General features: G+C 38.5%; 2 protein-coding genes across 4 annotated transcripts in view; one reads left to right on the top strand and one right to left on the bottom strand.

Moving 5' to 3' along the window:
• CACNA1C (calcium voltage-gated channel subunit alpha1 C) overlaps positions 1 to 14,772 on the bottom strand; it is a 490,567-nt gene extending 475,795 nt beyond the window's left edge. For all 3 annotated transcript variants that reach the window (XM_054839051.1, XM_054839061.1, XM_054839042.1), the window contains exon 1: positions 14,352 to 14,772. In XM_054839051.1, the coding sequence (XP_054695026.1) occupies positions 14,352 to 14,481 (130 nt within the window). In that variant the 5' untranslated portion in view covers positions 14,482 to 14,772. The remainder of the gene's footprint in view (positions 1 to 14,351) is intronic.
• DCP1B (decapping mRNA 1B) overlaps positions 904 to 20,950 on the top strand; it is a 46,386-nt gene continuing 26,339 nt past the window's right edge. Inside the window, exons 1-3 of the mRNA XM_054839095.1 lie at positions 904 to 1,105; positions 2,128 to 2,168; positions 4,710 to 4,837. Of these exons, the coding sequence (XP_054695070.1) occupies positions 953 to 1,105; positions 2,128 to 2,168; positions 4,710 to 4,837 (322 nt within the window). The 5' untranslated portion in view covers positions 904 to 952. The remainder of the gene's footprint in view (positions 1,106 to 2,127; positions 2,169 to 4,709; positions 4,838 to 20,950) is intronic.

The following is a 20,950-nucleotide window of genomic DNA, read 5'->3' as shown; positions in this document are numbered from 1 at the left end:
TCTGCTGTTTGTATGCCTCCATATCATAGTATGCTTGTTCATGTTTCAGCTGCTTGTCACGTGTGTGTATATATATATATATACACGAAGGTTGTATGACGGCTTAGTTTGTACTCATGTTTTTTCCCTTAAGTTCTATGCAGAAGCCTCTGAGTGTATGATAGCAAATACAGACTGTAGATTCATCGCTCTGAACCAACCTCTCTTCCTGTTTGAGTCTCGTGCATGCATTGCCTTGATGCATGTGTGAGCACACAGGAAACACACACGTCCTTACAGACGTGTTTACAGATCCAGATGCTAATTTTGTGCAGTCTCACACGTACGTTCTCTCCGCAGGCACACCAGTGCACCCCAATGCTCCCGTGCATATGTAAGGCCAAGCCTACATGGCTCCCTGCTCTCCTGAGGCTCTGCACCTTGTGCTGCACACCACGCCTGCTCCCACTTAGGCTAATGGGCAGGTGGCGAGGGCACAGGACTCCTTGCTTGGCACGGCCTGCGCGCCCGGCCGAGTTGTGCCGGTTCTCTCAGGCCTGCAGCCACAGGAACCACGTTGTTCCTCAGGCGCGCAGCTGCCACTCTAGAAAGGAAGCCAGCCAGTGACTTCCCCAGGGCCAGGGAGAGGCCTGAAAACGAAGGGTGCCAGCACCGAGGGAAAACCGGCCAGCACAGGCGGGTCGCTGCCGGAGGAGGCGCTGCGAAGCCGCTGGCCCTCCTCGATTCCCCGCGGCCGGGGCGGGCCCCGCCAGGCCGCCCCTCAGCTTGCTCCGTCGCCAACGGCAACAATCCTGAGCCGGCGGCGCTCGGCGCTCGATTGCGGCGGCTGCACTCGGACTCCCCCGCCCGCCCAGTAGGAGCGAGAGCGGGCGGGGGTGGGAGCCACCACCCTTCCTCTCGGCGTTGGATTAGTTGCGCCTACTAGCAACCCTGTGTTGTTGTCGGAGGCAAAATGGCGGCGGCGGTGGCCGGGGCCGCCCTGCTGGGCAAGGGGCTGGACATCAGCCTGGCGGCGCTGCAGCAGCACGACCCCTACATCAGCAGCATCGTGGACGTGGCCAGCCAGGTGGCGCTCTACACCTTCGGGCACCGCGCCAACGAGTGGGTACGTGAGACCGCCCCTCCCCGCACCCTCCACCGGGAGAGGCGGGGCGGGGCGAGAAGCGGAGCCGCCCATGCAAGGAGGGCGGGGCGTCCGGGCGGGGGGCGGGGAGCGATGAGGCCCCTCCCCTCCACTGTGTGCGGGGGTGTAGGGGGACGGGCGGGCGCCGCCGTGGCTGAGGTGCGAGGGCGGTGGTGAGGGCTGTGCTGGGGGGCTGCTCCGGCCCTTGGCCTGGCCAGGTGATGTGGAGTGTTCCCTGCCTTCAACGAGCTGTGCGAGGGCTTGCACCTGGCTCAGCCTCTCTGGGGAGTGTGAGAAGCCCTGTGGTGCCTAGGGAGTGGGTTTTGAAAGGCTTACGGGGCTGTAAAAGTTTTATCTTGTGGGGCAGAGCTGTAGGAGGCTGGGGGTTAAACCAGGGTGTGGGCCTCTGGAGCAATTCTGCTATCTGTACATCCCTAACAGAACCAAAGCATGTACAAAAATGTATTGGAGCTACAAATCCTAAAAAGGCTATTTAAGACTTAAAAAAATAGTTAATTTGGGGAATCTTTTGGTAATTCAACATTCTGGCTGTTTGCAAGTGGTTCTTGGCCTGCTGTAATGGTGGGGCTTAGGGCCTGTGTTTGAGGAACCTGCACAATCTGCTTTTGTGTGGTTTCCCCTTACCCATCCTCAGCGTCGCCCCTGAGGGCAGCTGCCTTTGGGAAAATCCTCTCCCAGAATCTGGCCTCTGCGTCACCCTCGGGCATAGCGGAGAGTTAATCCAGCACAGCGTTTAGTCTCGTGGTGTCGAGCCTTTAGCCTTTTCGTATCTTGTCATAAGGCTCAGGTCAGCTGCATGGTGACCTGTGCTAGCTGGAGTCTCTCGCCACCAGGCGATGAAGTTGGGTTTAGTTATTTTTGTCATGGCTTAGGTGAGAGAGGTGTAACTGATAGTATTGGTAAAACAGACATAAAAGGGGGCTCACTGATGGCTAGCAAAATGCTGCCCTGTTTTCAACTTTCTTAACTTTCCTTTTCTTCAGGAGAAGACTGACGTGGAGGGAACGCTGTTTGTTTACACAAGGTGAGGATGTAACACTTTAATGTTTGCAGGTGAAACCTGTGGATGTGGAAAAGCTAGCTGGGATGGAGTGTGGCTGAATGAAGTAAAATTGTTCCAGGGTGAAAAGAAACTGCAACAGGCAGAGGCAAATGCGGGGAAGAAAACACTGGGAAGGAGACCTCGCCTTGTATTTGGATAAGACTTCCAAATGTTATTTAAATCTCAATATGGGTAAACCATAGAAATCTGTTAGTATTGTTTTAAATAGGATGTAGCATTTGTAGTTTAAAAGGTGTCTGAACAAAAAACAAATAGTGAAATAAATAATGATATTCCTTAAAGTAAGGGAATGGTAGAACTTACGAAGTACTATATTCCCTATGTAGGGAACTTTCATACTACTTGTGTCTGTTTATTCATTTTTCATGCGTATTTCATCCAACACTTTGGATTGTTTTAACACTTACTTTTAGCAGCAGCTCTTGTTGTGGCTTTTCAAAGCATTGGTTGCATCATTTATTCTAGCATGTACCTTAGATCTGCTGTGAAGCCTGCCATACGTTTGGGTTTCCAACTTAGCGCCCCAGCATTTCCCTGTGACTATTGTTAAAATCAGAAAGTAATACAATAACCAGATCTTGCAGTAGCTGCTGGGATGGGACACCAAAACAGCAACGTTCTTCTTCAACATTTATGTTGATGAAGATCTGGTGGGAGAACTGAGAAAGCAAGAGATTGTTTTCAGAAGGTGAGAGATGTGAAGTGACAAGGAGGCCCAAGAGATTCTGAGCTTTGTGTGAAGTGGGAATGTTGGTTTTAATCTTTTGAGCTCTTTGGTATAAGTCAGTAATTTTTCTAAGCTGCTTTCAGGTAAGTGGAGATAAGAGGCTGTTGTAATTGCCACCACAAGAGGAAAGAACCAGCCCTTAGTTGTGCTACCAGTAGGTGGAGGTGGCTAGTTGTGTACTGCAAAACAGAAGTAGTATTTCTCTGGAATGTTGGTTTTAAAACTCCAGAACTGACTACATGTAACCTGGCACTTATGGCATCTGTGATCCTTCACTGTTCTTTTTGTTGGCTGCAGAGGTTTCCATTTACAGCAGAGATTGCGACCCTGGCTGCCCTATATACAACAACAGTATAGAACAGGTAGTGAGCTGTGAGTAACATCATACATTGCCCTCCCCATCAGTTCTAACTTTTAATTTTTCTGTGGCTTTGAACAAAGTCATAGTCTTGCGGAAAAAACATTGCCAACAGACCACAGGTTGGAGACCACTGGTGTTGCCTTTGTTGCTTCTCGTTACTGTTGTGACAATGTAAAGTAATGTGACTGTTTTACTTGAGCTGACTTATTTATCACCTATCTCATCTTTGCAGATTCTGAGGAACGGTCAAAAAACCCGAATTCCAACTGGGTTAACACCAGTGGAAGCGGACTTGTTTTTTGTTTAAGTGAAGTACTGACTGTTGCAAACAAGGATTCTTGTTAAGGGTTCAACTTTTGTTTAATTTCCTGTTGATGCCAGTCCTGTAATGCAGGTTCCTGTGCTTTGGTTTTCATAGAGAAATCCACCCACCAGCAATTACCAGAGATGGCACTTCCCAAATGTTTAGCCATCATCTTTTCCTTTGTCGTCACACTTAGTTTGAAAGTAATATCTCCTGTCAGGATAGTGACAGGTTTAACAGCTCACAATAATAAAAATTATCTAAGTGACTTGAAGTGTAACCCCAATGAATGAGCATAATGGTTTAGTCATAGAATCATAGAATGGTTTGAGTTGGAAGGGACCTTTAAAGATCATCTAGTCTAACCCCCCTGCCATGGGCAGGGACATCTTTCACTACATCAGGTTGCTCAAAGCCCCATCCAGCCTGACCTTGAACACTTCCAATGATGGGGCATCCACAGCTGCTCTGGGCAACCTGTTCCAGTGTCTCACCACCCTCAGTTTTGTTCTTATGCTTTAGATGGTACGGAAATCCTATCTGGGATGACTGTTACTATCTGCAATTGTTAACCTGAGTGTTAAAAGATATACCTGCTCTGGCCCATGACTGAATCGTTCTAATTGCTGTTTTCTACTCCAGCGAGAAACTATAGGGTAGATGGTGGTGGTTCGATAATGTGATACTGATGGTCTGGGACAACGTGGCGTTTTAGAACATCTTGCCTGTTTAGAAGTTGTAGGCCTTATAACTTGAAGTGAAAACTGGACATGCAGATAAGACTATGCTGTGACTAAATCATTGAACCTTAAATGGTAGCATCACAGATGTGGCATGCTCTCTGTAGCTATTGTGAGACCAATGGTGCTTCTGTTATTTCTCATACATAATGTAGAGTTTTGACATAAGTAAAAGGATTGCAGTATACACTGCAAGAGTCAATTGTTATTTCCTTGGCAACAAAATTAGATTTTTGTAGTATCTCTTAGAAATAATAATAATAAACACCCCCCCCCCCCCCCAACAATTTTGGAGAACTGTATAACAAAGAAATTCTAGTAATTTCTTTCTTTCCTTGACTTGATGTGACTTCTACTTGATAATTTTCAGATCGGCTTCTCCAAGGCATGGTTTCACAATTATGAACAGACTGAGCATGGACAATCGAACAGAACCTATTACTAAAGACCTCGATTTCCAACTGCAGGACCCTTTTCTACTGTACAGAAATGCCAGACGTAAGTATGTGATATGTTGGGTTAAATACTGAAGAAGTCAGCTCTTCTTCAGAGTCTGTTCTTGGTTAAGGCAGTTCAAATGATTACACTGCAGCTGTCAAAGGCTGAAACTAGCTGATTAACAGTTACAATTGATGGAATATATTTTGCTTTTTGACGTGCTGAAAGAGCATTCAGTGCTTCCTAAAATGCCACTCTTCTAAAGAAAGTATTAGAATGTGCTTAACAGTAATCTCTTCGTTTAACTGATAAATAGGAGACACTTGTGTTCGTGTGCATGTGATGGGCGTAGAGAGATATTGTGTGTGTTCTGAATGTACCCTGCTTAGTGTTGGGAAGTCTCACCATAAAGCAGATCTACTGAGGGCTGGAGTAATATTTGTAGTCTTGGTTTTCTGCATAAAAATAGACAAATGCAGCCAATTGAAACCCTGTCTTCTGCTCCAGCTCCAAAATACTGTCCTTAGAGCAAGTTGGAAGGCAGGTTACTTCTCAACTGCTAGGGGTAGCTCTTGACAGCATAGTGTTGAGCCTAATTTAAACCTTGATGAAAGACGAAGTTATACTTTGGGCTCTGTGTTTATCTTGCATTATTATCTTTATACAAGAATTAGCAGCTGTCAGGCAAACTCAGAAATGAGTGGAAGAGACATGAGAAAGCTGTACTTTTACATGCAAATATACATACCGACTGTTACAATGTGCAATTATATGAGAATGAGCGGTTATAAATATACAGTTTATATCTGTACTTGGAAGCAGAGCTGTAGTGTGATCTATACTTTGTGCTTGATGTGTAAAAGCAGATTACAAAAATGTTTTATGTAAACTGTGATGCAGAACTGTTCCCTCTGGATGAAGTAAAAGCAGAGGAAATTCGTGGCATACAAAGTAGCCCAGTTTGTGATAATCTGCTAGACTTTTTTACTTCATAAACTAATTTGGAGTTAGTATATCAAGAGGGAATCCTATTGTTCACATACACTATGTGGTAGAAACAATAGAGAAATAACATTTTAAATAACCTAAATGAAACTTATTTTTGAGAGTATTTGATAGGCTGACAAAGAATTGAAATTCCTAGAGAAACTGAAAAGAAATGCAGACGTCTCCAGGCTAACCTAGACTAGACTAGATATTAGTACCATGAGACCTGTTTATTCTGTCTTATTTTGAAGAGTCTTTCCTATGTGTATGTAATCCTTTTTATCTCATTTTGAAATTCCATTAGGAGTTTATGTGTGTATATACTAATATCTACCTTTTGAAATCTGATCTATTAATTTTTTTCGTTTTTTGGAGACAATTGGTATAAAGAGTAATTAGTCATAACTCTATGCTGACATGAAGTAAGACGGTCTTTAGTCTGATTACTACACGTAAACTGTGATTTGTTTGGGTTTTTTATTGGGAGAAAAATTGGGAGTTTTAGGGAATGTGAGCTGTTTGTTCACTAAGAGATGTCAGAATTTTACATTTCCAGGATCTCAAATGTAAGTACCAACATGTGCTTCTGAGCAGTGGGACCGCGTTCAAGTAACTTGTCTGGGAGTTTTGGCTAATCGTGCAACAGCAAAATGCAGAAGGCTTCTTTTCTGGGTTCTTCTGTGTAGGCAATGGTTCTTTTAGGGTAGTTACTGCTGAACTGTGTTTGCACAGCATCAGGGCTTTCTCTGTTTCTCACACTGTCCTGCCAGTGGGCAGACTGGGGGTGCACAAGAATTTAGGAGGGGATGCAGCTGGGACAGCTGACCCCAACTGACTAAAGGGATACCCCAGACCGTATGATGTTGTGCTTAGCAGCAAAAGCTGGTGGAAGGAAGAGGAAGGGGGTATGTTTGGAGTTATGGCACTTGTCTTCCCAAGTAACCGTTACACATGATGGAGCCTTGGTTTCCTGGCAGTGGCTAAATATTTGCCTGCTGATGGAAAATAATAAATGAATTCCTTATTTTACTGTGCTTGCATGCATGGCTTTACCTATTAAACTGTCTTTACTCTCAACCCACGAGTTTTCTTACTTTTGCCTTTCTGATTCTCTCCCCATCCCACTGAGGGGAGGGAGTGAGTGACTGTGTGGGGCTGAGCTGCCTACTGAGGTTAACCCGCAACACTTACACAGTTTGCCAGAGGCAACATGAAAGTAAAACCACCTTACTTTCAGTTTAGGATCTCTCAGCCACGAGACCTGATAGCTTCTTGACCTCGTGGCACTCTACTGTATCATTCCCTTGAGTGCAACCATGAAAAAAATAAGAAGATCCCCAGCCAGCGTACTCCCAGTTTTCTAAGGTCATCTTCAGCCTGGGTCTGTGGGTCTGATTTTTACCATGGTTAGCCGTTCAATCTAACCATGGGAAAATCCAGATCTATTATGTGAGAATTTTGTTGTCTGAGAGAAGATACATGTTTGCTTTGCTAAAAAAATCCACTAGTTTAGAATTTCAGTTAGTATCAGATGTGTTCCAGGTGTAGGGATATGTTACCCCTAGTTAGTTATCTTCCTAAAATACTCTTACAAAGGCTTAATCATTAGTTCTTCAAGAAAACTGAAAGTCTTGGTACTTCAAAGGGAAAACTGTTGTTTTACCAGATTTTCATGGAAACACGTATGTTTCCAGAGCAAACTAGTATTACAGACCCACAGAAGAAAAGTTATTTACCAACTCATTTGACTTTTCCAGGTTTTCTTTAGGTCCCTGCAGATTGTTCACATGCTGATTTCTCCACTGAGATGCAGATACCTCTAGCTTTTTCTTCCTTACTATGTATTTCAAAGCCTTTGCTACATAAAATAAAGGAACCTCCTCAACATTAAATACCTGTTTTCATTGGGTCTCATCCAAACACAATTCTGAATATCCATCTTGAATTTTCTATATGAATATTTTCCTTGTGTTTTGCTTTATTATACAACTTGTCTTTATAATTTTTGCAAAACTAAGGCTTCAGGCTTCTTCCTTATTAAATAGATTTTTAATCCAAAACTTTTTTTTTAGGCCCTAACCTTATAATATTATTTTTATCTCCTGCTTCCAGATACTAACAAGGAGTACTCAGTAATAGCTATTTACTTGGCAAAACAGTGGACAGTTTGGCAGTAACACTTAACAGGATCTGGAAGCAAGTTATCTTTTTCTAACCTTTTGTTTGACTTGGTTACTTCTTACTCTGTTTTTCATATATATCTTCTTATTAGATATTACAAAACTAGCAGAGTTTCCTCTGTTTTTCTAATAGGTATACTTGCTTTCCCAAATAACAAGACTTACATTTAGGTTCTGTGACAATGTCAATTTCAGAAAAATACAAAAGCAGGCATTTGGAGGAATGAAGAAATCCTGCCTGTTGTTTTGTTTCTTCCAATATTGTGAATGTTTGTTGAAACTAACTTCGTTTCCGTACAGCAGAGTGTCTATGGCTGGTTGTATCACACAGTTTAAAATAAATGCTCTTGGCAGCAAAAGATGCTACTGGACGAGTCCGCCAACATTTTGTCATGTTATTGCTATCACTTTATAAAGATTGCTTTGCATCCAATATATGATTACAATATGTGATTACAATAGAAAAAGCTTTCCAAAATTATACACAAAAGCTTTCCAAAATTATACACAATAAATATAAATTTTATGAATACTTAAAAGGAATATTTTGATCTTTTTATTTTATTGGTTTTCATATTTCTTCTATTGTTCCATATGGTCTTGGTCATATAAAGTTGAAATACTGTCTAAACACTGTGTTGCAAACACCTACGGTCTAATCCCAAGACTTTTCAGACTGGATTTGGGATCCATGCCAGTTAATGTTTGCACTGATCCACTATTTCACAGAAAAGTTTAGTTTGGGAAATCTGTTAGGCTACAGCTAGGGTTATTCATTTCAAAGCCAGGAGGGAAGCTCAAATTACATTTCTGAATGCCGGCAGAAATCCTTGTCCACCAAGAAACAGAAGGTTTGTGGATCTAGTAGACATTTTCAATGTGACCTTTAAACTTGTGTAGTTAACTGCAATTTTAGACACTTTCTTTCTGAGAGCAATACGGTAGTGCTGGTTTTGTTTAGATCATCTAATGATTTTAAGGGCTTTAAAAAAACTTCCTGGGTTCTATATTTGAGTAATCTTAACTAATAATTACTATTTTTTCATTAATCTTTGGTGATATTTATTGTGAAAACCAATGTTTAGAGCTTGTTGCTTTAGACTTGATGCTGATTAATATGAGATAGTTCAGAAAAAATGCATAACTGTAAATTATTGGTTAAAATAACTTCATTTTCTCCTTCTATCACTGATCAGCTATATGATAGTTTACTTTCAACTATTCCCAACTGTATATTGTACCAGGTATATATGGGTATATGCTGGGTCAGTGAATTATTTGTTGAGTTGACTGATTTATCATTTCATCACTGAATACTGTTTTTCATGTTTACAGGACACAAGAGAATTTGGTGAATATTAAGTTGCGTATCTTAGAGCTAGCTTCACCTTGAGCATTTCAGCTGCCAGGAAAAAAATACCAGATCCTACCTTACAGTAGTTAGTATGCTAATTATGACGATGATATGATACAGGTTAATGGGGTGCTTTTGTGCTATAGCAAGTGGAGAAAGAAACTGTGTGACAGATCAACAAATATTCTATACCTGTTTGGGCATAGAAGTTACTTTTCATTTCTGTGCTGCATTTGTAGCAAGGCCTTTGATCATGTCATCTCCTAGGCTTGAAACTGAGTGAAGCTTCCTGGTCAGATGTGGCATATTCTACAGAATTTGAGTTTTTGCAGGGGTTCAGGAATTGGTACAAAAGCGGACCAGACATGCCTGGTCTTGGTAAAACTGTCTAGACACCTGTGATATGTACATAGCCTTATACTGGTTTTAGTTGTCCAGTTTAACCTGCCACCATATGTCTATCTGAACCCTGAAAATTTAGTATTATTTCCCAGATTCCCACACTGCAATGGTGTCCAGTAGATAAGATGGGATGGGAGAGAGATGCAAGTTTGCCAGCTCTCCAAAGAAATAGCATAAGTTTTGGGGTTTGTTTGTTGTTTTTATTTTCCCCCCGAAGGTTGTAATTATTTACATATGAAAATTTTTCCAAATATATGCTTGGGGACAAGTGATTATAAAATGTTTAGGAAAAGATAATGGTGTATATTTTTCTCAAACTATTATTTTTCATTCTTAAACTCTATTTTATAGCATCCTAGAGCCCTCTCAAATAGAACAACTCATCTTCTTGGAGACTGATTGTGGCTCATTTCAGTTCACCCTTCTAAGTCAATATATCCTGTTTAAAAAAATACTTAAATGGATAACAAGTGCCCCTCTTATGTAGGCATTTCTGAAGACCCATTGACCCTGCAAGTAGCATTTCACTTGTAAATAACATCTTGCTTTGAAGGCTATTAGAAAGTTACTTCCGAAGGGAAAGCGGGAGACAACAGTAATAGAATTTGAGTGACATGTAAAATTAATATGGGATAAACCCAGTCTTTTTTGGATACTATCGTGTGTTTTTTACCCTGAAATATGTTCTCAGTCTACACTACATTATATATTCTATAATTCAATATTTTAAATCTCCTCTTTTTTCTGAAATGAGTGTTTATTTGGGAATGAAACCAGCTTTTGGTGTTTAAATTTACTTTGTGTATATGTTTAGATTCAGCCTTCTGCATATTAACAATAAAGAACTACTTAATTGTTTCCATTGAGACAGGCAAAATAGATATTACAGGCTTTGTTTTTATAAAGTAATACCAGTTTCTGTTTGGTTTTTGGTTTCAGTAAAAAAATCAGTTTAAAATGGAGAGCCTTATTTATCAGCCTCCTACCTGCCAAGGCACACTATCTGGTCCAATAGCCAAAAAAAAAACCCCAACAAGATGAACACAATAAATTGAAATGTGTATTCAATTGATTGTTCTCCAAATGCTCATTGGTCTTTTTGAATTTTGAAACAAATACCTTTAAATGTTTTTAACTTCATTTAATTTGTATTCTTTTTCTCATAATTCAGTGATCTGCTGATTCAGAAATGTTACATAGCTTTCTGTTACCGCATCATTAAGCAAAACACAACATTTTTGTCTCAGCTGAATAACTTAAAAACAATTTTTTTGAGGTTAAGTTTGATTGCAAAATTATTGTTCTGGCCTGCTCGAATCTGCATGTTTTATTGACGAAAATATTTCTGTAGTTTAAAACTCTTTGAAAAATGTTTGTCAATTTGGAACAAAAGTGTTTGAAAAATGAAAGCTCAAACTGTAGAAATTCAAAGTAATTTTGGCAGAAGGGTCTTGCCCTCGTTAGAGGAATGTTGTTCTCAGCCTGTTTGCTAAACATATTTGGCTAAAGTTTGGGGGTTTTTTGGTTTTTGTTTTTTAAAGCCTGCCTGGACCAACCACTGCCATTTGTTTAGAATACAAATGCTTGTGGTTTACCTGAGGTTCTGTCCTTGGGAGACATTTTTGTCTTGGAGAAATAAACAAATTGCTCCTCCTTCTTCCCATTCCACCTTCTCTCCTTTGATCAGCATTATAAAAATTCATCATGCATCCAGCAAGGCAGAAACAGCAGCAGAGGTCACAGTTGTCTTCACTGTATGTTATTGACCTTAAAGTGAAACCTCAGTTTTGCCAAGAGCATTGGAATGCTAACACTGTTAAGCATAAATATTATTTGCCTTTTTTAAATTCAAAAGGAAAATATACATACTGCAAATACATTTATGTTGTAGTAAGAGTTGATTCTAAACCCAGAAAATTAAGGTTGACTTTCACTCAGAATGAGCTTTGTCATGTTGCGTGCATTTTTTTTCCAAAGCCTGTTTTATAGTTTGTGTCCAACTTAACTGTTTTATAGTTTGTCATGTGCATATTCGAGAAGCAAATAAACAGGAGCAGGAAGACACTTGCTTATCAGATGCACAGTGATGATAATTTTTTTGTTTCATGTGAGATGCTGTCTAGTGCTCAATTTAGTGACTTCCTTGTACATACTCAGAAATTACCTGTTCTTAGACCAGTTTATAAAAGCATATGTAAAAGCATTACTAATTTCCTACTACATTTCCCATGTAGTTCTTCCCTTTGTATTCTATACTTCAATCTTCTAATTGTTTTAATGTGCTTTGAAGGTGGTAAAAATTGCTTCAGAATGTCAAGTAAAATAATAAATTGCCCCTTGGAAATGGTGTAGATGTTGATTTACATTTTTATACATAAAAACATAAACTATATACATTTATATATTTGATTTTGTGCCATTAATTTTCAAGGATGCCTAAAAATCTTTAATGCTTGCCTGTTGAGATATAAAAATAGCATGGTAACTTGATGGCATAACTAAACACTCTTTTGCAGTCGGGTGTGGATGGACATGCAGCAGTTCTGGCTCAAGGCAGGTGATTTTTAAGATCAGGAATCATGATCTTGCTGTCTAGTGGTTAGTTGGCTTGCCTGTTCTAGAGTAGACAACCCAATATGCCTGTCTTTGAAATCTGTAACTAAACTCTGAGTCTATGGATGTAGGAGTGGATTTTTAGCGTAGTAAAAGGGACAGGATAATTTTTTGTAAAGAAGTATGCATATATGCAAATTAGTATAAAAAATAAATTGACTGAAAAAGTGCAATAGAATATACTTTTCTGTGGTAACTTGTAGTTGATCACAATTTCTTCTTTTCCTAACTCTTTATCTTACTGAAGCTAGCCCTATTTTGAGCCGAAGGCTGGACTAAATGACCTGCAGAGGCCCCAACCAAACTGAATTATTAATGTGATACTAGGATTAGCAGGTATTATTTGATTCTGCTTTAGGGTGTTTGGGATTTTTTTGTGCTTATTGTAGAGAGTAAATATAGTTCTGTGATTTAGGTTTTTAGGGTTCAAATGAAAAAAACCCAAAACAACCAAAAACTAAAATGAAGGAGGAACTGTAATAACTGGAATATCCCCTTTTGTTTGTTGTTTTTAAAGCAAAATTGTTTGTACTAGTAAGTATTTTTAAAGTTATTTTTTTCCAAGGCTGCCTTTTTATTCCATGTTTTTCAGTGGAAATTGTACACGTCAGTTGTGAAGGCCTTAAGATACAAGTTATGATGAGTAAAACCACGTTCCTTGCCACCTTGCGCAATTCAGTACAGATATTTCTATTCAGACTTTTCTAAAAGGATATTTTTGTTATTTCTTCCTCACCCTTCCTACCCTGAGGATTTGGTACCAGTTTGCTCTTTGAGCAAAGCAAACAATTTAGAATGCTTTGCCTTTGTAAAGTGGCTTTATAATGGTAGCAGGTTTTGCAACTGTAACTGTGATGACTGCAGCCATCTTTTTGCTCTAATGATGAGTTTCTGTTGTGTAACGAAGGTGGTAAAAAAAAAAAAATAAGGAAAAGAGCATAACCTAACATAGGTTTTCAGTGATGTGGAATGAAGGAGTCCAATCTGAAAGTCAGAGAAATTATATGTCATGTGAGAAGAAACAGGCTAAGGAGCTAAGATAACAAAGCTATGTAGTTTTTTGATGGCTGGTAATTACTTTGTGTATGGTGGAACTCTGTCCCTGCCTGGGCAAACAAATTGGTAGGAAAAGTAGGTGGAATAGAATTAAAAGCATGTATCAAGCATCATGCAGTTGTGGATGAGTTTCTGAATAGAATGGAAGGAGTTTAATGCTGTTTATATCTGCTAGACACAGTCTTTGTTTCCCATTTATGGATGTTAGCATATAAGCAACATATTAGCTTGCCTGGACATTTACTGCTGAGAGTGTACTGCCAGCACTGGGAATTCCGGACATCTTTTCAAGATAAGATAGGCATATGATGCAGTAAAGCTCAAGAGTTCAAGTTGGAACAGATAATTTTTTTAAAGAGGTTATTTTCATGTGACTACCTGTATACCCTCTCCTTCATACACACCTCCTTGTATAGCATAAAATGGTAGATGTTTCCTGATCAGTGTAAATATGTATATGAATGCCTACATATTTCTTCTGCAAATGAAAATGCTACAGAGCTAGTTGCTTTTTAGAAATCTCTTGCATAATCCCCTTCTCAGATTAGTCCCTTCGCATGCACACGTATGCATTTAATCTTTCGAGCTTTTGTATGTTTTAAACTTAGCATCTTTGTCTACAAAAGAAACCTTTTTCTTCCTTGTTCCTTATACTCACATGCCTTTTTTTTTGCTCTTGTGTCAAAGTGGAAGTGGGAAAGCAATGTTCCTTAGATGCTCAAAAGACAATATATTACCAAGAGAAGCCATCCATCTACTTAACTCCACAGATCTGAGAATTACCAGAATTATCTAAATCCTGTGGTAGTGTGATCACACATACAGGACTTCACAGTACATTATCCCCAACTATTACTATAAGTTATTAGTGTAGTTTCATACATTAAATAGAAGTGTCTCTATAAATAGAAGGGGAATACTTATCGCAGCAGGTAGATACCAGTATAGTTTGCGTGCACACAACTGGGTAATGTTGTCTTACCTCCAGGTTTGATGTAGAAGCAGTTGAGCTGAGTTTCATGCACCAGCTTCCCCTTATACTTCGTTTCAGGTTCCCCTGGCTGGTGGCTGGGTAGCGGGTGATATGCTTGCCGAACAAAGGCTTGAAACATTTTAAAATTCCAAGGAGCGTTGAAACAGCTGAACCTGAGTATATTTTCTCTATATAGTAAAGGTAAATTCCTTTTGATCAGTTGTTTCTTACTTTAGAGTTATTTTATGTAATAGCCTTGTACAGAAGTTAAAACCTGAATGTTGCTTTAAACTATTGACAACTTGGTCTTTTAATCTAGAAACTATTTTCCAGCTCTTTGAAGCCTTTGCAATATTTCTTGCATTATCCTTCCTTTCCTTGCTCTTTGCTCCTAATCCTTTTCTTGTCCCTTGTGCCTTATGCTCAATGGGAGCCTTCTCCTCCCCCTCTGGTTTTTCAGGAAAACTTGGATTGAGAAGTGAAGATAATGGGCACCATCCACCCGTCAGCTCATCACCTCACCGAGCCATGACGATCTCTGGTTTCTGTATATCAGCACGGACTTCGCTGATAATATCCTCTTGTGTTTGAAAAAAATAGGTTTGTCTGGTAGGGGGTGGACTTCACTCCTGACATAGCTAGAAAACTTCTCCTGGAATGTGAGCTTGCTCACTCGCACTCTTTTATAAGTGTGTGTGTATATATATAAAAATATTTGTAACCTTCTCTCAAAACATGGAAGATAAATATGTGAGCAAGTGTATCCCACAGTGCATATACAAGCTGCTCGCTTCTGTCTGGTATTGATTTAATACAAGCTCTTGAGTGCCTCATCAGCTCTCTCTTCGTCAAAACAAGCCTTAAATCGGCAGTAAACAATACTTTTCAATTACAGGAGGAAAAAAGAAAAACCCTTCTCAAGTATAAGATGGCATACCCTTTAAAGGACAAGGAATGTGTTCTATATGGAAACACACTGCAACTGTTCCAGTGGAATTCCACTAAGGCTGCAAATGCAGTGTTGCTTTTTTCTCTTTAACTATCTGCCGTGCTTTAATGGTTGCGGCTGCAGCCCAGTTGTTGGTTTTGCAATGCAGAGCTTGCTTTAATAAAATTTAATAAGATATAAAGTCTTCATATCATAATGTATTGCTTATAATCAGTCTTTTTTTTAAAAAAAAAAGTGAATTTTACCTGCTAGCTTCATTATTTTGGACATACATACTCCTAGGTCTTTTGGAGCCTGTTTCAGTAATCCTTTTGCAGAGCAGAGATATTATTTATATGAATAAAAACAACCAGAGGTCCTGTAGCCAGGGGAAAAAAAAATGTAAGCGATGTAAGACACATGCTTCAGGTCAGAAGTCAACAATAAAGAGACTAGGAAGATTCTTCCTGTGAATCATCTGGTGCTGGTCATTGTCTTAGACAGGATATGGACTTTCAGTTTGATGAGCCCCACCAATTCTTTTGTCTCTGTCAAACAAACTGCCTTTCTGTAAAATTTCAGCATTATTTGCTTAACAACATACAGTGTTAAATCCTCTGCACAGGAGCGTGTAGCATCTCCCACTGAAGAGGTTCATGTATTTCATAATAATTAGAAAAGGAGAAATAACATTGGATTTTTATGTAAGGTATCGTATGCCTACCTGCAGTGCTTTGCTTCTTTTTTTTTTTGTCATCTCTCTTCTGTTTTTATTCTGGTTTCTCTCACATGAATACTTTGTACATCCCCCTTTCAAACAGAAAACAAAGTAGAGATTCAAATTTGCACTAAGAGAGTTAAAAGCAGAAGGAGAGGAGAGGCTGAGGAAGCAGGTGATTACTGATATCTTTTATTCCTAAAGAATTATGCATGAGCTAGTGAAATACTGCTGACTTCTGAAGCAAAATGAAATATGCACTTTTACTTTCTGTGTGAAAATAATACAATTGGTGTAATGAAAATCACCCAATGCAAAATTCCAAATTCTTATTTGAATTGAAATGTATCTTTACTCTAGATTCAAGGATTAAAAATTGCAGGGTACCTCCCAGTGCTGCTGTTGTGAAATGTCTAGCTGCTAATATAAAATGAATTTGATAAATATGTTTTTCTGTTGGATTACAAGTTTAAAATAAGGAAATGCTTACTGCTTAAATTGCATTTTCTTGGTGACAAACTTGATCTCAGGAGTACATTCTGTTTCCCCCTCCATACGTATACCCACACAGAATATCTTGTGTGCAAGAAGGGATAAAAGTCACTAAACTCCTAATGTTCATAGTAATCTGAACACTAACTTCAATAGTTAAAATAAATTTTTAAAAGATATACAAATATGTTAAAAAAGAATTACAGCAATCAAAAGAAAAAAGCAATAAGGTAGTTCAAAGAGGTGGTATTTGTATATTCATGAAAAAAATTACTAAATTGCAACTTTCACAAGAAAAAAGTAGGTTGTAAAATAAAGTATTAATAAAAATGTTTAAAATGTAAGATCAAATTTAATGATTCTTCAGTTTTCAAGCATGTAAAAATGCAGTGGCCACATGTGAATAATAAAGGACCCAAGGTGCAGCCACCTAATGAAATTTAGCTTGTGAGCACAGTGTGAGCCTACTCACAACTGGAGTAAACCTCTTGCTCTTTGCCTGTCATTATGTCAGAACAGTGAAAGTCCTTCCTGTGCTTGTGAAATTGTATTGTATCACTAAAAATCATACGTTCTTAAAAATTTTCAATGACAGCTCCACTGATAAGCAGATGTTATTGAAGGCAATGTAGCAGCTGACTTTAAGAGAAGGAATGGCTACAGAGTAGTAGAGAAGAACTTTTTAATGTGTTGTATATAACATGTTAACAGGCTGTGGCAAATCAATAAAAGCAAACGTATAAGATATGCTCTAAATATGAACTAAACATTTGACATTTCAGGAAGACTAGCTGACTTTACCTTTGCCTATTTCTATGTGGATTTTAAAATTCTTTTTCTAACGATTTCAGAAATAGAGATAGTGTAGGAAAAGTGAAGAAATTGTCTGCTTCCAAAATGATGGCATGTACAGAGTATACAAATGGAAAAATACAAAGTTGGGGTTTTTAAAATTTTGTTAATCTTACAGTATTACTTAGGTGTTACTTGTTACAAGAACAAGTGTATATATACAAGCAACTTAGACTTTTGTTTTGCAGGTTAACAACTTAGTCCAGATCTGCAAGTGTGTTTCCATTACTTAGGAGCTGAAGGTATGCAATGAAGAAATAAGAGATGAGATCACAACAGTCAGAATTAGAAACATCATCTGTAGTTAAGGTTTCTTATTTTCCTTGTGAAGCCTATTTTGAAGTTGTTCATAATTTTGTGGGAGTTAAGCCATTTGGGGTGACAGCTTGTCAGACTGATTATAGGAAAAAATAACATAAAATAGCATGCTGTTGACCACCTATTTGAGGTTAAAATATTCTTCCTATTTTCCCTTCTCTTCTATTTTACTGAAAAAAAATTGGCATTGGTAGAGTGTGGAAACAAACTTGACCTTGAACTTGACTATAGCTCTGGAATTAGGTACTTTGACCTTTGGCAGGTAACTCAGAGATGTGCTTTAAAAATCATTGGGAACATATTCTTCGATTTGACTAAATTATAAATTAAAACCATGACGTTTGAATCCTGATGATTCTTCTACCAACCATGTATGTCGCATAGACTACAGCAGGCTTGTTCCCCACAGGACTAGAAGCCTGGATACTCCACAAGAAAGGTAACAGAAACTGCTGCTATTTGTCCTAGTGGAAGGCAGGATGGAAATACAAAGGCTGGAAATTGAGAAGGTGAAGGCAGCTCTCCTTCCTATTCTTTAAAATAAAAGCAAACTTTTTTTTTTTTGCCTCCAGATTGGAAAGGCAGTGTGGTCCCCTTCTCCCTGATTGAGAAGAGTTCTCGTTGCTTTTAGCTACTAGGCATGATGTGATGTGCACAGAATCAAGAAAAGAGCATGGTTTCTAGTTTAACCTCTTCCACTTGTGATAATGTTATGTTAGCATAAGCTTTTCTGCTAATAGAAGTTACAGATACATATTTAGCCTAGATTTGTGTAATGGCATTTTTGCGTTATGTTCAGATGATTCCTGTTGATGAGGGCTTGGCTTCATTTCAGTGCATTGAAGATGTTTCGTGCATGGTTTGCTGTGGAAAGTTAGCAGAGAATATAGAGAACTGGTAAGCTAATACAAGTAATAGGTTCAGATGTTGAGAAGTTATGTTTCTCTTCCACTGAGCCATTCTCTGATAGATTTTTTTTTTTTTCTTTCCACAGGAAGGATGCTTTTGTTGACTTAGGGTATTTGGATTTAGTTTTTATTCTTGCTGCAGACTTATTAATTTACCTTTCTAAAGTCAGTGTCTATCATTTTTCTGTATCAAAAATGGAACAGTGCTTTCACCCACCATTTGTTTATCTTAATAGCTCTTCACTTAGCTTTTACACTCCTTGAGTGAGACTGTTTAATCATTTCCATTACAAAAGTCAGTGGAGCTCCAGTTTGATGTGGACATTTCGGACGTCTATTGTGAAATAGTAATGAGAACCACTTGTTATTTAAGAACAGCTTATAAATAAGAACAATAAAGGATTTATTAAGAACAACTTGTTGTTTAAGAAATTGATAGTCTGGCATCTACAGACTTCCTGCCTTAATTTCAGTGTCACGCATCATCATGATTTAAAAATTATTTGGAACTGATGATGCAATGGCAGGGGATATGACTTGAAAACCAGTGGTGGGGGGAGAAAAATAACTGCACTAAGCCAGATGGATCAAAACATAGATGATATTCCTGAGTCGTGACTAAAAATTTCTTGTAGCATCAACAGAATGCAATTTTAAGGGAAATCTTGCAACTTCAGTGTGCCTTTGGGCTCTTTTCCAAAAAGTAAAGAACCTGCTGATGGACTCTTAAATCTGATGGGCTTTATGGAAATAAATGGATCAATGGGCTTCAAAGTTTCCTACAATACTAACATAACTTCAGTTTTGAGGCTATTTAAGGGGCATTGTAGTGAGCTAATCTTATTTACGTCTGCTACAGAGTTGATGTTTTTTTCATAAAGAATTTCTGATAAATTTTGATTAAAAATCTACCTGGAGTTAGACTGTCACAGTAGAGCCACAGATATGATTTAATAAACAATCCACCATCTCTGAGAGTGCCTTTTTTGCCTCATGAAATTGGAAATATTTGCTGGCTGTGTCTGGAAGTCTACAAATTGGTCATCCAACTGTCATGACTGGTAGAAGATAGCAGGGATATTTCAGCGTCCATCCTATTAATAAAAAACTGTTTCTTGTGTTGATTTTTAAGGCACAATTAAACAGATGGTGTTGAGGAACTTATTCTTGACTTCAGTAGTGTTGCCAATCATTGCGCACTCTCAAACCATCTCATTTTGGGGAAAGGGGTTTTGAGGGGCTTTTGCATTTTTGGGGGGCTTTTGTTGTTGTATATTTTCCTGTTTGTTTTTTTTTTTTAAAAAAAAGCCACCCCAAAATAACAAAGTTGCTTGAACAGTTCTCCTCACTTGAATTTGACTGGTCAAGCTGAAGAACAGCTTTTTCGGTCTCCATGTGTGATCATCAGTTTGCATTAAGATGTCTCTGAGCAGGATTCTTTTCCCTTTAATAACTGACTTTTTTTTCCCTGCTTGTTCATATACACTGTTTTAAAAATTTGAAATAATGGAAATACCAAGGCATCCTTTTCCCTGTCCATATTAAAAGTTCCCCAACTAAGTGGATCAGGAGCTTTATCAACCTTTAAATGATAGAACAACTGTCTGATGATTTAACAGGTGGGTTTTTTTCAGCAGCTTTTTAGGAATTTAAGTTAAGCTCATATCAAAATACAGGGTTTTGTTGTTTGAAAAACTGTTACCATGCTTCAGTTTCTTGGCATTTTTGTGCCTGGGACATCATAAAAATTTTGGTTCCCCTCTAAAAACTTCCAGAAATAACAAGGTATATCTAAGCTGAATTTCCATTATTTGGAAACAAATACATTTGATTTGTATATATTTTATATTGTGTTGCTTTACACAATGTAGACCTAAAAGGTCCAGTCCTGTTGATGAGCCACAGTGCTATCAATATGGTATAATAGCATGAAATTAATTTTTTTCCTAATGTTTTGTTTTTAAATACTAAATAGTTAAGCAAAATGTTGTGTTTGAACTTTAAGGCTCCTAAACTAGCAAATACCAACATTAAGGTTGTTTGTGTAATATCATTTTTGCTTAAGGAATTTTAATTGATGAGATCGTCGTCATTTGCAATAAGGAATTTGCTTCAGTTATCAAATAGTCTGTGGCATTCGTGTAAAGAGCAGCTACTCAGTATTCTGATTTTTCCTTATTACTGATATGTGGGCTTCTTGCCTTTTTATATACCGCTGAAGTTCTGCACTAGGGAAAGAGCTATTTGCTTTTTTCTTGTTGTTGTTTTCTGTGATACTCATCAGTATAATAGCTGATAACTTGTAAATAAGCTGAACTGTTGTACCTTGCTCAGATTAGAGGTATTATTCTTCCGATTTTATAAATCCTAGGGCAGAGTAGTTGCACTTACA

Source organism: Grus americana, chromosome 1, assembly GCF_028858705.1.
Source record: "Grus americana isolate bGruAme1 chromosome 1, bGruAme1.mat, whole genome shotgun sequence".
Taxonomy (NCBI): domain Eukaryota; kingdom Metazoa; phylum Chordata; class Aves; order Gruiformes; family Gruidae; genus Grus; species Grus americana.
This window is presented reverse-complemented; position numbering and strand designations above follow the sequence as displayed.